At 43.7% G+C, this 17,146-nt stretch overlaps 1 protein-coding gene across 5 annotated transcripts in view; it reads right to left on the bottom strand.

Annotated features, from left to right (window-relative positions):
* Positions 1-17,146, bottom strand: part of CCDC141 (coiled-coil domain containing 141) — a 202,846-nt gene that overhangs the window by 133,572 nt on the left and 52,128 nt on the right. For all 5 annotated transcript variants that reach the window (XM_070070578.1, XM_070070581.1, XM_070070582.1 and 2 more), the window contains one exon: positions 13,076-13,329. In XM_070070578.1, coding sequence (XP_069926679.1) covers positions 13,076-13,329 — 254 coding nt within the window. The remainder of the gene's footprint in view (positions 1-13,075; positions 13,330-17,146) is intronic.

Raw genomic sequence — 17,146 nt, 5'->3', positions numbered from 1 at the left:
TGCCCTGAAATTGCACTATGTCATCAGATATATCATTTTCATTGTCTACTGACAAGGAATATACTGCATGATTACTATACATGATTGGGTTCAAATCATAAAGCAACAAAACCTTGTGAATTCTATTGTCTTCTCCTCCCACAAAGAAGCCTATGTTACAAATACATATGACCTGGCGTTACAAAGAGATTGTCCTTATGTCTTAACTTTCATAGATGTCTTTGACACTGTCCTGTACAAGAGAACATGAGTAACTTGGCTTTAATATATTTGCTTGTCTCACTTATGCCTGATTGGAGCTATGGAAAAAAAATTACACTCATAAATCTTCTTGCCAAGATAATTAATTATGCACAAAATTCTCCAAGCTGCTTCTGATTTTCATTAATGAAGCAGATTACATGCAAAATAAGATGCTGTTAGAACTAAAAGAAGGGGCAGCTGCTTGTCTTTAAATGTAAAACAAGTGCACAGTTTTACATCTGAAAAAAATGATAAAGAAAAAATATGCTAGAATTGTTTATCCCACTATTATATCCCAAATAAGATAGAAAAAACTTTGTGGTTTTCATTAACTTTTTTTCTGCAATTGCTTTGAATCTCAAGATGCCATTATGCTGGTCACTTAATTTCTTTTCCAAAGCAGAATTAGATGAACTATTATAGTTCAAAAGCATGAGGCCATAAGCACTTGGGAACAGTGAAGCACAGAGCGTCTTTTAAATGGCCCTTATGAGCGAAGCTGCATCAGCTACGCAGACATCCACATTATTCATCAGTAATCTTTGTTCTAACCCTCCACTTAATTCCTATTTTTTTCTTAAGTGGTTAAAGTGATTGACAAAGCTGACATTTTAATAATATAAAGTTTAACAGCTCCCATGATCCCTATAAATAAGTAAGGAACTGACAAAAAAAAATCTACCCACCAAGGAAGCATGGCTCCACAGTTTTCTAGGATTATCAGGTAGATCATCCAGGAATGTGACAATCATAGAACCTAAGTTACTAACCAGCAGCCACAGTCAGTGAAATTCCTGTTACTAGTCTTCACCTGTGCATCAACAAAACTTTAAAACAGAACATTCCGAGAAACTTGCAAACTCAGGTAAGACAATTACATCTCCCTGAAATTTAAAATATTCCCTTGTTCACATAGTTGCAAAACAGTAAGCGCTAATTACTGTTCACACTATTGAGAAACTCAAGAGCCTCTAGTTTCTCATCAGTAAGATATTGTTTCAATTATGTTATATTCAAATAGCAGAATACAACATTCTCATTAAAATTACTTGTTCTGCTTTTGACACAAAATCATGCCTATGATTTGTTCAGTCTAATAAAACAAGTTGCCAATATAGTCTTATGTAATACCTCCATTTATTTTGTTTGTTTAGTTGTCCCTTTCATAAGTGTACGTGTGTTTGTGTGTGTGCACTTGTGACAATGTTCATACTTGGCTAAAAGTCTAGAAAGGCAGCAGTAGGCTAAAATGCAACCAGCAACCTCATGCATGGATCGTGTTCTCCTTGACATTTAAAATATTGTCTCAGAGGGAGGAAAAGCAAGAAAGGAGGAGGGAGGAGGAGAGGGGCAATAGAGACTGTACTCCCAAATGCTGCTTCACTCCCCAGACACCCCACAGTGGCTGGAGCTGGGCCAGACAGACCTTGGGAACTGGAATCTCCATTCAGGTCTCCCTCTGTGCAGTAGGGATCCAATGACTTGAGCCATCGGCTGCTGCTTCCCAGGGTGTGCATTAGCAGGAAACTGCAATTAGGAGCTGGAGTGGGGACTTCAAATCAGGTACTCCACTATAAAATGTGGGTATATGTGGGGAGCAGGGTCCGTCTCCCGCAACATGGCGGGGCGCCCGGGAGATAAATAAGTACTGAGACTGTGGACTGAAACTAACTCTATGCGTCTGATCTCCCACCATATGGCGCTGAGAGGGAGTAAACAAATCTTACACAGCTGCTTCGTCAATTAGCTGATTCCTGATCCAGCCTCTGATTGGAAGAGAGCAGCGTGCTCAGCACGTGGGCAGCAGAGCACGGATTGGTGGGAGAGGACTATAAAAGGGGGAGAGAGACAACATGCGGTGCCCCCTGAGAGAGTCGGTGAGAGAGCTCGTTGGTGCGGAGGCGGGGGAGCGGCAGCAAATCCGGGAAGGACCGGGGAAAGAAAACAGCGTCCGGTGTCGTTCCTCCGCGAGTCGGGGAGCGACAGGTATATTAACCAGAATCTTAACTTTGATAGACCAAATGCCTACCCCTTCTGTACATTTTTAACAAATGAGTATTATTACATCATAGCAGAAAAAAATACTATCTTTATGTTTTAAATTATTGAGTGCTCATTGACTAAATATGAATGTTAAGATTATAAAATGGACTTTCATTTGATCACAGCCTGTAGACTCAACGAATAATAAAATCAGCCTTCAAGAGCCATCCTTATTTGAGCATTGATACTAGAGAGGCATAGGAGTGGGGAAAGTGTGCACTGTGGTAGGCCTTCACTATGGTTCTCAGGCAGGATGATAAAAGTTGCTGATACTTGTACCGCACTTACTACGTGTCAGATACTGTTCTAGGAACTTGATATACAAAGGGACTTCAAAAAGTTCATGGAAAATGCATATGATGAAAAGAAACTACACATGGATTTTCAACATTTCTGCACCAAAATAAATTTATCTTTCAGTACCATTTTTCCACAACCCTTTTTGAAGTCACCTCATATAAGAAGCCATCTGGGAGGCTGGCACTGTGGTGTAGCAGGTAAAGCCACTGCCTGCAGTGCCGGCATCCCATATGGGCACCGGTTTGAGTCCAAGCTGCTCCACTTCTGATCCAGCTCTCTGCCACAGCCTGGGAAAGCAGGAGAAGATGGCCCAAGTGCTTGGGCCCCTGTACCCATGTGGGAGACCCGGAAGAAGCTCCTGGCTCCTGGCTTTGGATTGGCGCAGTTCTGACCACTTCGGCCAATTAGGGAGTGAACCAACGATGGATGGAAGACCTCTCTCTCTCTCTCTCTCTCTCTCTTTCTCTCTCTCTCTCTTTCTCTCTGCCTCTCCTTCGCTCTGTGTAACTCTGACTTTCAAATAAAATAAATAAATCTTAAAAAAAAGCCATCTGGGCTCTCAGCTCCTTACTGAGGTGCCCACCTGGTCTATGAAGTGCATTCTCTTCATTAAACATCGCTAGCATGCTCACCACTACTCTCCATCTCACATCTGAATTCTCCCTTGTGCTAAGTCAAGAACCCTAAGCAACCAACTCTGCTAACGTATCAGTGCCCAATGTGGGGCTCTGAAGAGGACCAGTGGTAAGTTCTGAGCAACCTCGTTCTGAGGAGTGCTACTCCCAGCCTTTCTCCTGCCTTGTCTGGTGGTAACCAACGTCTCCTTGCCAATATATTATGGAGACAGAGGCTTGTCTGCTCTCTGAGCCTCGCCACCTTGGCTGCATCCTGCTCTGTCTCTTTCAGCCAAAGTCTCTGCCACACAAATGCAGGAGGAGAATCCTACAAGAGGCTGAGGCAACTTCCTTTCTTCCCCACTTTGCCTGGGCCCTCGTGGCCCTCCCTGTCTTGCCTGACCAGTCCAGGTTCTGTTCACTTCCCCCGTCTCCTTAGTCTCAAATACTGGGGAGTGGGGGACATATCAAGTCTATTTGGCAGCCAATGCTCAGTGCCTAGCCTCAGCTGACTTTCTCTGCTGTAGGGGCCACATGCTTCATTTCCCTACCTCCTTGGCCGCCATCCTGATAACATGGATCATTTTCAACTGCTATTTTTAACCGCCACCAGACCCCTACAGCTCCATGTGTTCCAAGCCCTTCCCAAGTTTTTCTAAGCTAGCAAGAGAGGGACTCCTGGCCCTTCTGACCCAAAGGGTTCCCATTGTCTTGCTTGCTAAACTACAGAAGCTTCTCTGCCCACCTGTTCAATCTTCTTTTGCTCTATGGTTGAGACCAATACACGTCTCGCTACCCTTGTTAACCTCTGAAAATGCTTTAGGCTGAGAAATGAAAACTGAGTCCTCTGATCTTGGGCCTTCCAATGGGATCCCTGGAGCTCTTAAAGAATGAGACACTCTACTTGGTGAGGTAACAGTCATTTGAGTTAACTTAAATTTTGTAAAATGCAGTGTAAGGTTATAAAATGATGGCAAACTTAGGTTGTGCGTAAGTAAAAGTACAGCGCTGTAGGCACTGGGGTTAGTCACTGTTAACAGGATGCAGTCTCAGAGTTGACTCATACACCGTGACTTTTTTAACCAGACATAGCTTGTCTTGTGCATTGTGCTAGTCACATGCTAGTGAGGGTAACGGGGATTTACACGCGCTCTCATTCCCAGCATCTGACCAGGGCCCAGTTGGCACTCAGACATGGAACTGGCTACTCTTTCCCACTGCACTCCCACCCTTGCTCACAACCCTCCTCATCCCTTCCAGGCACCTAGGTTCCTGGCACCAATGGTGGAAACACCATGTCTGCAGTCAGGGTGATGTACCCACTGGGGGTCTGCACCCCTGAGCAGGACAGCCACATTTCATGTGGGGAGTTATCCAGCAGGCATCCATTAGGTGCATGCGTGCATGTCATTCCAGCCATGGGGGCACAGCTGGCTGAAAAAAGGAAAAAATCATGAAAGGGGACTTTTGCTTCACCCAAGCCAGCAGGCATGTAGGTCAGATTATATTTAAAGGTGGATTGACAGGCTCAGTCAAGCTCGCATTGAATAAGTGGATCAAAGGGAGGTCCAGCTAAAAGGGAGGAGGAAGCAAGAAAAAAAGAAACCAGTCTCGGAGGGGGGCCAGACTCCCAGCTCTGGGGCCCCCAGTCTGGGAGGGGGGACAGACTCCCAGCTCTGGGGGCCCCAGTCTCGGAGGGGGGCCAGACTCCCAGCTCTGGGGCCCCCAGTCTCGGAGAGGGGACAGACTCCCAGCTCTGGGGCCCTCTCCACATTATTGGTCATCAGTGAGTCAGAGAACGCTTTCTTCCTTCTTACTCCCTCAATAAACTTACTTTCAGTTTACACGCAGGATACGTCTTGGAAGGAAGACTGTCACCATGGTCAGTGTCAGGTGGCTGAAATGGGTGTGGGCCCAGTGGTGAAGTGATGGTTGATCATCGTCTGGCACCCAACTCCTGGAGTCTCATCCAGGGAATCCCCCAGCCACGATTAGTATGATGGAATTCCTGTGGCCATTCTCTCTCTCTCTCTCTCTCTCTCTGCCTGTCTGTCCGTCCGTTTGTCTGTCTTGTTTTCCCTTTCATTCCTTTCCCTAGTGATGTGCAGCAGCAGGGGACCTCTTCTCCCTGGGAAATTGTGGAGAAGTCATTACTCTTTCAACCTAGGAGGTTTTATCACAAATTCTGCCCTCCAGTGAAATGTGTCCCTATTGTGAGTCAGTTCACATTGGGTAGGTGACTGGAAGGGCCACTAAGTAGACCCAAGTGGAGCTGGCATCTCCCCTTCTTCATACATTTAGAAACTCATATGCAGTTATTTCTAAGGCCAGATCTCCTTTTCTGGCCTTGGACACAAACAGGACAAACAAGTGAGGCGATTAGTCTCTGTCTTCTGCCTTTTAGAGTAAATGTAGCTTAGTGGCCTTAAGCCTTGTCATTGGGATTGGCCTTTGGAGAGGTCCTATATTTGCGTCAACCCTCCCTCCTCTTAGATCACATTGCAGAAGCCACCAAGAATAATCCCCTCCCTTCAGGCTGAGGCAGTTGGGGTCTTACCTCGGGGCCTCTTGGTGCTTTGGCAGATAATCGGTTGGTTTTAAAAGGTAGAGGCAATGAGACATCCACAGAAGGGTGGACTGAGCGCTGAAATCTGGGACAGACACGATATTTCAAGATCAAGGACCCACCCAAGCGTAAGCCCAGACCATTCCTGTTAGTGGGTATGGGCCCTCAGCAAAGACCTTCTAGGCTGCACCAGATTTTACTTTTTCAGTAACTGGGGATTGACAGGCAGGGGATGGAAAGAACTGGGGACACCCAGCTCCTAGCCATCTTCCTTCTTGTCTCCCCACCACTGCCACCACACCCCGCCACTGCCCTGCCCCTCGCAGATCGGAAACAGAAATTCCAAGATTCCTAGACATTCACCATTGCAATGCTTGTTTAATCACTGAATGAATTAGACCCCCAAAGACTAAAGAGATGGACCCCTCATTTTTCCCAGGCTTGGCCCAAATACTCTTTGGGAGATCAAGAGAAGTGGCCTGAAGAAGGAACCCTCAACTACTATACCATCTTCCAATCAGATCTCTTTTGTAAAAAGAAGGGCAAATGGTCTGAGGTCCTCTATGTCCAATCCTTCTTCACCTTTAGAGACCATGCTGAGTTTTAGGATTAGGGAAATGCCACATAGACCCACCCTGTCCAAGACCTGAGGCTCATAAAGGAGGCAGTATTCCCACTCCATCCAGTAGTCCCCAATCCTTATACCCTCCTGGCCCAGATACCCAAAAATGCCAGTTTCCTTTCTAGACCTTTTCTGCATAGCTCTAGACCCAGAAAGCCAGTATGTTCTGCTTTTGAAAATCCATTGACAGGGCAGCATGGTGGCACAGTAGGTTAAGCTTCCACCTGTAGCACTGGCATCCCATACAAGTGCCAGTTCGTGTCCTTCTTCAGATCTAGCTCTCTGTTAATGGCCCGGGAAAGCAGTTGAAGATGTCCTAAGTGCCTGTGTTCCTGCATCCATGTGGGAGACCTGAAGAAGCACCTGTCTACTGGCTTCAGATCAGCCCAGCTCTGGTCATTGTGGCCATTTGGGGAGTGAACCAGCAGATGAAAGACTCTCTGTATCTTCCTTTCTCTTGTCTATAACTCTGCCTCTCAAATAAATAAATCTTTTTTTACTTTTATTTAATAAATATAAATTTGCAAAGTGCAACTTTTGGATTATAGCAGCTTTCCCCCCCATAACCTCTGTCCCACCCGCAACCATCCCATCTCCCACGCCCTCTCCCACCCCATTCTTCATCACGATTCATTTTCAATTATCTTTATATACAGAAGATCAACTTAGTATATACTAAGTAAAGATTTCAACAGACTGCACCCACAAAGACACACAAAGTATAGAGTACTGTTTGGGTAGCAGTTTTACCATTAATTTGCATAGTACAACACCTTAAGGACAGAGAAAAATAAATCTAAAAAATAAATTAAATCCATTGATTAGGGTTGAACAGCTAATCCAGACAGTACTGCCACAGAAGAATTTAGACACAGCTCCCACCTATTTGGGCAGGGCCTTTGTGGAGGATATAAAGGATCAATGTATTGTTGGGGCTGGAAAGATGGTTTAAAATGTTAATGGCTTGCTGGTCTGTTTCCCACCTGAGACCCTAATTTTGGGCACTTGACTGGCACTCTTAACTTCCTAGCTCAGCATGGCTATTGGGTATCCAAGAAAAAGCACAACTGGTCTATCAGGAAATAAACTATTTGGGGCTCTTCCTCACTGGGGGAATGGAAACTGGCCCCCTGAGAGAAAATGATACATGTAGCAGACTCCTGTTGCTATAATCTTAATACAGCTCCAACTAACAGATTATGGATCCTTGGGTAAAGGAAAATAGCAAAGCTCCTAGATCAGGCTCTCAAGGGCAAGCCAGAGCAGGGCCCCCTCCTTTGGCAAAGAACAAAACACAACCTTTGCCCAGTTAAAGTCTGTCATGACTGCGACCCCTGCACCAGGGTTGCTAAACCTAGTCCTTCAAAACAGGTAGGCAATCAGACATGCTAACTGCTGCCCAAGGGGGCATATGTGTCATGCTCTAAGAATGTTTTTTTTGGAAGGAAGGGGAGGTCAATCAAACTGGACAGTTACAAACTCATGTTCACCATTTCTTGGGTAAAGCCAGACAATTCCACAACCTGGCTGAATGAGGCTGGAATTTTTGACTTAACATCTGGTCATGGAAATCCTGGCTATTGCCCCTCCTAGAAACCCTATAGTTTCCATCCTCTTGCTTCTTCTCTTTGGACCATGTCTTTACTATTCCTGTCCATTGTGTCTCTTACAGAGTATAAGCCGTCTGGCTCCAGATGGTCATGAGACAGGGATATGACCAGTCCTCTGGACCATGCAACACAGTCATCACCCAGGCTCCCCCTGAATGCTATAGGACAGATAGCAACAGAATGCTCATAACCAGCTCTACACCCATCTATCAGCTCTGAAACAAATACAGAAGATGGGCTCTTATCCATGTTACCCCCATCAGATTTTGGGTTCCTTTTCTTGAGAGGGGAATGTTAAGATAGCTAGGGAGATTTGAGCCTAAGTGTATGTGAGGAGCTGAAAGAAAAATTTCCATGTGATGGAACAAGGAAGCAAGCCTTGGAAGCCAACCAGTATTTGCATATTAAAAGTCTTGCCGTAGTTCACTGACCTGGCTGGGTGGATTCCCACTCTCTCCTTAGGGGCATCCTATAGGAATTTCATGAGCCTTTTGCCCAGGAGACTATTACAAAGTTCTGGGAGAGATTCCACACCTAGAAAGCCCTCCACACAGCAATATTCCAGAAAGGGGGTAGGGGGAGGAGAAAGAAGGCCCATGCTCAACATCTATAGAAACGCCAGTCTGAATGCAGACTGGGCTCAGTTTTTTACTGAAGTGCCCACCTGGACTGTCAGGTGCACTTTCTTCATTAGTTCTCCCCATTAAACTTTGCTTGCATGCTTACCACCAAAAAAATTTGAAAAATAATTTAAAAAGTCATCCAATCATCCTAGCAACACTTTGGGTAGGTATTATTACAAGCTACATTTTTAGAGAAAACTGAACCTCAGGGAGTTTAAATAATGTAATTGCGTAGTTACTCAGCTGGTAAACGGAGGAGCTATGATCTGAACTCAGCCACAGCTTGGCACATAGAGATAATAGTTCCTATTGATTACTGCAACTGCTGTGACCACTGTTAGCAAGAAGAGATATAATAGGGCTGTTTTAAGAAACGTAATTTTATATTTAAGTAAATAACTATTTTACTGATTTATTGATTATATTAAAATAAAGTGTCATTCTCATAACCATGAAGGCGCATTCTTAGAGCCTCAGGCTGCTTGTAAAAGCCTCCGACATCTAAGCAGCATTAAGAGATCTCAGGGTCACTAATACTAAACTCAAGGGCAAGAATCTGGGCTGGGTGAAAAAGAATTCATAGGTTATAAAGTTTAACTAATAAGAGGGAAGGCAAGGAAACCAGTACTTACTAAGCACTTCTTAAAAGGCTAGGCACGGTTCTACATGTTTTTACCTATTATTTCATGCAATCCGTAAGTATTATCACCAGTTTAAAGATGAAGCACATTAAAACTGCAATGAGACACCATTGTGTACCTATTACAATGGCCCAAATCCAAAACAAAGGTAACATTAAATGCTGGTTTAGAGCAACAAGAAATCTTATGCATTGCTGGTGAGAATGCAAAATGATAAGGCCACTGTGGAAGACAGTTATCAATTTCTTACAAAACTAAACGCACTCTTACCATACAACCCATCAATGGAGTTCCTCAACATTAAATTCCTCAAATGATTTTAAAACTTATGTCCACAGTAAAACCTGCACATTGACATTTATAACAGCTTTATTCACATTTGCTAAAACTTGGAAGCAACTAAGAGGTCTATTGGTGGATGCATGGATGAATAAACTGGTACATCCAGACAATGGACAACCACTCAGTGCTAAAAGAGAAATGAGCTATCCAGCCATGAAAAAGACATGGAAGAAATGTAAGTGCATACCCCTAAGGGAAACAAGTCAGTCTGAACAGGCTGCACACTGTATGAGTCCAGCTATCTGACGTTTAGAAAAAGCCAAACCAGGCAGACAGTAAAATGATGAACAGCATGGAGGGATGAACAGGAAGGGCCCACAGGATTTTTAGGGCAGGGAAATTATTCTGCATGAGGGTATAACAGGAGACATAGTCCATGACACATTCACCCAGACACAAAGAGTGTGTAACACCAACTGCAAAACCTATTGTAACTCCGGATGGTGGGGGACTCTGATGTGTTACCATAGATCCATCAGTTCTAACAAATGTGCCTTCTGGTGCCTGATGTTGATGAAGGAGGAAGCTATGCATGGGAGGGAGCAGGGGAAATATGAACAATCTCTGTGTCTTCTGTTCAACTTTGCTATGACCCTAAAGCTGCTCTATGAAATAAAGTCCGTTTTTGAAAAAGCATACCCTTCAAAAAATTCATATATGAAACCACATAAATTAGAGTAATCACTATATCAAAATCCTTCTAACCAAGGTAATTATCAAGCATCTTTCTGTTTTCCAGGGTTGGCAAGAATTCTAAATATCCCTTAAGTATGTGACTAAATTAGAATTTATTATTAGTTAAAATTAGAATTATTAAACTTTATAACCTCCTTTTTCATTTTGAGTGGCTAGTGTTGAGGCATAGCAGGTAAAACTGCCCCCTGCAATGCTGGCTTCCCATATGGGTGCTAGTTCTAATCCCAGCTGCTCCACTTCTGATCCAGCTCCCTGCTAATGTGCCTGTAAAAAGTAGAAGATGACCGGAGTGTTTGGTCCCCTGCACCCAACTGAGAGACCTGGAAGACGCTCATGGCTCCTGGCTTCAGCCTGGTCCAGCTGTGGCTGTTTCAGCCATGTGGGAGTGAACTAGTACATGGAAGATCTCTATCTTTCTCTATAACTCTGCCTTTCAAATAAAGAACTTTTTAAAAGATTTTATTTATTGTTTATTTGAGAGGTAGAGTTACAGAGAGAGGGAGAAACAGAGAGAAAGGTCTTCCATCCACTGGTTCACTCCCCAAATGGCTGCAACAGCCAGAGCTGAGCTGATCAGGAGCCAGATGCCTCTTCCTGGTCTCCCACACAGGTGCAAGAGCCCAAGCACTTGGGCCATCTTCTACTGCTTTCCCAGATCATAGCATAGAACTGGATTGGAAGAGAAGCAGCCTGTACTAGAACGGGCACCTATATGGGATACCAGTGCCACAGCACTGACCCCAATAAATAGCTTTTTATTTTTTAATTTTTTTAATAAATAGCTTTTTTAAAAAAAAAGAATGTTCATTTTAAATTTTCTGAATTTTTATATGATTTTTTTTTCTTTTTATATTGTCCCCCCCCCCCCGCCCTTTTTTTAACTGCCAAGGATTCTAGTAGATGATTACTGCCATTGTCCTGGGGCAGGAAGACAAAATTTGTATCTTAAAAAATATATTAAACTTGCTATAGCTGCTTTTCTGTTTTTTATTCTTGAGGAAATTGTGCTGTGCTATGCTTGGGAAGCCTCTATGATGAGCCTTGTCTTTGGAGACAGAACATCTCTATGTTAATTTGAATAAGGCTGGGATTTAAAAGAGTTAAACTACTCTGTAAGATAGAAGTTTTTAGTGTATTCTTTGAAGCACTGGATACAGGGTTTTGGTTTGTGAACTCAAGAATGAAGAGTGATAAAAGAGAATTCCTTTAAGGGGATAGCAGCTCTGGGGACACTGTAGCAGTCAGGACTATGGGGCGGGGGGGGGGGGGCAGAGAGAGAGAGGGAGGGGGAGGGAGGGAGGGACAAACTATAATGGGCCCACTTCTGATGGGGAGGACCAAAAACTTTGGAAACAGTTGTCCAACCAACTATTTTATGATTGACTCTCATCCTGAGCATCCGTTCCCCTTTGTTCGCCAGAATCATCAGTAAGACACTATTGCACTGGATGACAGTGCTTTGAGTAACAAGCATGTGAAGGGGGGGGGGGGGGGGAGCATAGGGACCAAAGTGAGATGGGGAGGAGCTGGCAGCAGTCAAGGGAAGATGACGACAGCAGAGGCGTCTTTGAGAGGGTGTGGCGATGTGGGGGCGAGGGCTCACGGGGACTGGGTACAAACCAACAAACTCCAAGCAGGGGTGCATATGACTGGAGGCATCTGCACTTGGGCTTCTGCTCCATGCGACCTCCCCAAAGAGATTTCTGATTGCTTCGCTGGTTCAACACAGTGAAAACATATAGGAATCCACTGTCCTGAATGATTCTCTTTAGAGCACGTACAACATTGTTCATTAGTCTTCTAGAGACAAGACTGTCTTACCACTGCTATGTCTCTAGCATCTGTGATAGGGCCTGGTGCACAGCAGGTAGTCAACTGGTGTTAGTTAAGAGGTTGATAAACCACCTAAGTCCTCATTTTCCAAGTTGGAAATAAAAACCAATTTCTCCTGGCCTCCTATTTCCCCCAGCTGTCAGTCTCTCCAGTTTGGGTAAGATCAATAATTCTCCTGTACATGTAGACCAAGAGGCTCCTCCCCATCATTCACCACTAAAATTCCTTTCATTAATTGTACAGTTTTGAGCATGGGATTGGGACAATCAGAAATGTTGTAATAAATGTCTCAGCTATTTGAGTTGAGGGTTTGCAAGGAGAAACCTGTTACCCTAGATGACAGGGATGGGAGGAATGTGTGGCTTCAGATGACAAGCACTGATCAGCTGTGCCTCAGTCTGGGTAATGAGCTCTACGGAACCTGCAAACACATCAACTCCCAACGCCCGCAACCCTTTGTGCCTTTAGCCACAGGCCAACTCAGATTCCTTCGCTGACACCAGACCCCCTCTTCTAGGATAATTATTTCTCTTTTGCGCTGTCAGATTTTTTTTTGTTTTGTCTTACTGACATTAGCATCAATCTAACACAATTCCATACCATCACGCTTCTCCCAATCCCAATAAAACATTTTAGAATATTTAAAAAAAAGTGTCTATGTCAGTGATATAGAAGGAAGAAAAGAAGATCAAACAATAGAAAATAGTCATTTTCAAAACTGCCCACAGGTGTTCCCTCCTTTTATATAGTCAGTATTATGAGAGGAAGTGGAAATCTTTGATTTGATGCTTTTTACTCGGGAAACATGGTAGTTTCAACAAAAGACTTTTGGATCAAAGGATTGGATATGATGACCATGACTCAGTCCCAGCACCTGCCTAATCACCATAACTCACCAGGTAGCAGACACCAGGATGTCGTTCAATGCCCCTCTTGCATTACCTGGTTTTCTTGTTGGTCCCACTGGCAAATCTGCAGGACCTGACCCAATTCTTGCCATTGCTGCTTCAGGTACTTGTCTAGTTGCCTTCTCCTGTCTTGTAGAAGTTCAAGAAGGCTGTCAATCTTCAGACAGCTGCTATGAGCTCCTTGAATTAATTCAGGATTCATATTAGGCCCATCACATTTGAATTTTTCTATGAAGTCCGTGAGTTGTTGACTTTTGTTTAGAAGCGCTAGAGATTTTTCTAGAAGTTCTAAAAGAAATTAGAAAGAAAAAAGAAGAATGATATGAGCAAGCTACTACTAATAGTTGTACTCTTAATATAATGTAAATGTAACTTATATGAACACATAATAAGGTGCACTGCAAGGAATTTAAATGCATAAACATAAACTACCTTCACTACTTGAAATATGTTGGTCAAATATCTTGGCATAACAACGGTTATGGCACTAGCTGCCAAAGAGTAGAATGCGGAAGTTTAGTGGTAGCATGATTGAGTATAGGGAGCAGAATGACTGTGGGAGTCTGGCATGGCTTCTCTCGGTTTTACAGGTGGGAGACTGGTTACAGTGCTTACGCGCCCTGCAGTGTCCTGCATTTGAAGGTGATTGGACTCAAGGTTTAGAGGGTAAAGCCTGTACTAATCACCCCAAAAACTCAACAAATGAGGTGGCCAGGTAGCCGGATGTTGGGACAACATCTAGTTAGAAAATGTTTACTCAGTGGAATAGCTCTAACCTCATTCTTCACCCAGTTCTGACCAACTGCTGACATGAAGGACTATGAGTCCAGAGTTGATGAGGCCTCCACTGATTAAAAGATTTCTAAATACATTGAGCACAGAGGTATGATAAATGTTTGAGGAGATGCATGTGTTTCCCCCGATTTAATCATACAATGTATATACACACTGAAACATCACACAGTGCCCCCTAAATACATACAATTTCTATCAGTCTTTTTTGTTTTGTTTTGTTTTGTTTTTGTTTTTTGTTTTTTGACAGGCAGAGTGGACAGTGAGAGAGAGAGACAGAGAGAAAGGTCTTCCTTTGCCGTTGGTTCACCCTCCAATGGCCGCCGCGGCCAGCACGCTGAGGCCGGCGCACCGCGCTGATCCGATGGCAGGAGCCAGGAGCCAGGTGCTTTTCCTGGTCTCCCATGGGGTGCAGGGCCCAAGCACTTGGGCCATCCTCCACTGCACTCCCTGGCCACAGCAGAGAGCTGGCCTGGAAGAGGGGCAACCGGGACAGAATCCGGCGCCCCGACCGGGACTAGAACCTGGTGTGCCGGCACCGCTAGGGGGAGGATTAGCCTAGTGAGCCGCGGCGCCGGCCTCTATCAGTCTTGAAAGTCCTAAATACAGAGTTAATGATAAAGCTTTTGATTTGCAAGTGCTTTACAATTTGTATTTTTAATTTAAAAATGTGACAGAATAACAAAGCATACTTAACTGCAAAATAGGCCACAAGTTTCTACTCCTGGAGTAAAGGGTATTACAAGTTTAGGGAAAATGTTCTGGAATGAGTATTTTAAGTCCAAATATGGAGAGACCAGCAAGAGAGTAAGGATGGAAGGGAGGTAGTTCAGAACAGCAGGCTGAGGAGCACCCACGCTTCGGGATCAATTGGAGGGGCATTTAGGGACTGTTCATCTCCACAGCCAAGCATGGAAACCGGGAGCCATCATCCTCTTTCTCATCCTGCCATAATCAAGACCTGTTACTTTTGTCCTTTGTCTACTTCTCTCCATGTCCACTGCGGAAACACCTGCTACTCGGTTTGTGCTGCCTTCTCTTGACTACATCATCCTCTGATACAGTCATCCATTCTCAAAACCTTAGACAAAGGGATCTTTTCTCAGCCTCTCTTTCTCTGCCTGCCTCTCCCTCTCCCCCCCTTCCCCCTCCCTCTCTCTCTCTCCCTCTCTCTCTCTCTCTCTCTCTCTCTCTCACACACACACACACACTTAAAACAATGGCTTCGCATTAACTTAAAAATCCCTTAACGTGAACTACCAGGTTTGGCATGATCTAGTCTCTAGCTCCCTTTTTAGATGGTCTCTACCTTTCATCCCTACCTTCTCACACATGCTACACTGCCCCTGTCCCTTGAGTTTTCATTGCTTCTTCTGCCAGGACACCATTCACCACTCTCCTCAACTCCCTCTTTCCTTATCTTCATTCTGCTCATACTTCAGGTTATCAACTCAATGTCAGTCTCAGGAAATAAACTAGACTGGACCAATCTTCATTCTTATAACACAGGTTTTCTCTCATTCAAACATCTTGCCAGTCATAACTTTACATTGATGTGAGGAGTTATCTAATATCTGTCTTTGCCACAAGGCTCCCATACAGTAAGAGGGTAAGGACCATGAACACATCCTCAGTAATCAGAGTGGCTGGCATGGTGCAGATGTTTCATAATTTCCGTAGAATGCCACAGTGAGCTCACATATAATTAAAGCAGATGAAGAATTAAGAGAGTTAGAGATGCTATGGGTCAGAAGTCTTCTAGAAACATCACAAACAGGAAGCAATTGAAATGATTTGGGATTTTGTGACGGAGTAGGTAATGGAAACAGGAAATCAAGTTACCAGGTTGAGAAGTGGGGAGAGAGTGATCAAGTGAAGATGATAAGTCAAGACAATCTTGGGACTTTTGTTGTTAGAAAAAAAAAAAAAACACTAGCAGTGTGTCTTAAGAGCAGGGTTGAATATGCTCCTTTTTTATTTTTAGTATGAAAAGTAAAGAACACCCAGAGGACAAGTACTTTAACAAACTTCACAGCAACACCAATGGACTAAACCAGTGCTAAAACCTGCCTTGAGGTTCTCAGCTCGTTCTTTTCACTCTACAGTGGCTACTTCAGCACTGTCACATCTGGCAGTTAACTACACAGTGAGGATCAGTCAGTCTCATCCAACTGACACTTTTTTTGAGAGCTGGAAAAGAAAATGAGATATGTGAATACACTGTAAAAAGGTTATTTTGAGATGAAAAAAAGGAATTTGAAGTACTATCTGTCCAGTGAAATATTAGCAGCATCTGGTCAGAGTGCAGAGAACATAAATATGTGCACAATGCAATTTTCTGAGGCCTTAATAAGGTAAAGAAACAAAGAATTAAACCCATGGACTTCATCCTGGACAGGAGGAGGGGGGAATTCAAACAGGATAAGGAAAGTTAGAGCAGACATTAAAATTACAGTACATTTCTTGAGCAAAGAAATGGAAGCAAACAAGGGCAAGACAAAGGCAAGGGAGAGAGTGTAGAAAAAGATGTGTGTGTCTACTCTTAGAGGAAAGTCAAAGATACAACAGAGAAACAAGGTCAAGACAATTTACAGAGGTTGTTGTCCATCAAACTGAAGTTTTTATTGTATAACCTCAATAGAGTGATTGGAGTGACTGACTCTCCTTTAATATATACAGAAAGAGAATTTTTCCCTTGAATTGAGAAGATGTTAATATTAATACTACACAAACACACACACACGGGAAGTATGAGCTGGAAGCAGGGTTTCCGCATGGTACGTCTTTCCTCCCTTCCCATAAACAGCTCTTACATATTCAATTTTTAAATGAAAGGAGGAAACATAAGTTTGGTTCTGAGAGTAGTGCAGACTGACAGAGGAGCAGGCCAACCTGTTCTGGCTCCACAGAATATGTATAGTTCCCCAAATTTCAATTTGCATTCTTTTCCTGGTTTCCTGTTTTAGTTTTAGCCAAAATAGTACAACCATTCCCATATGCATCCAGCTGTGCAGCCTCTTGAGCCCAAGTTAGCTTACAATGTGCTCAGGCTGCAATCTGCTACCTTCTACCATGAGGAAGGTAGATAGATCCCTCCGCCAGGTCCCTTGGGCTCCCTCTGTCGGTTTCTTCCATCGTATTTGTTCTAGAGCTTCTATTTCCCTAGCTATTTACTCCATCTGTCGATCATACAAAGTGATGTAGTTTTCCTCATGAGCAACATTTAGCTATATGATGACCTTCAAATATAAAAGTCTCTACAGTGCGTTCATTTTAAATACTGTGCATTTCTGCATATTCAAAACTCTACTTA

Source organism: Oryctolagus cuniculus, chromosome 3 (genome assembly GCF_964237555.1).
Source record: "Oryctolagus cuniculus chromosome 3, mOryCun1.1, whole genome shotgun sequence".
Classification (NCBI taxonomy): Eukaryota; Metazoa; Chordata; class Mammalia; order Lagomorpha; family Leporidae; genus Oryctolagus; species Oryctolagus cuniculus.
The sequence above is the reverse complement of the archived record's forward strand: the minus strand, read 5'-3'. Positions and strand labels throughout refer to the sequence as shown.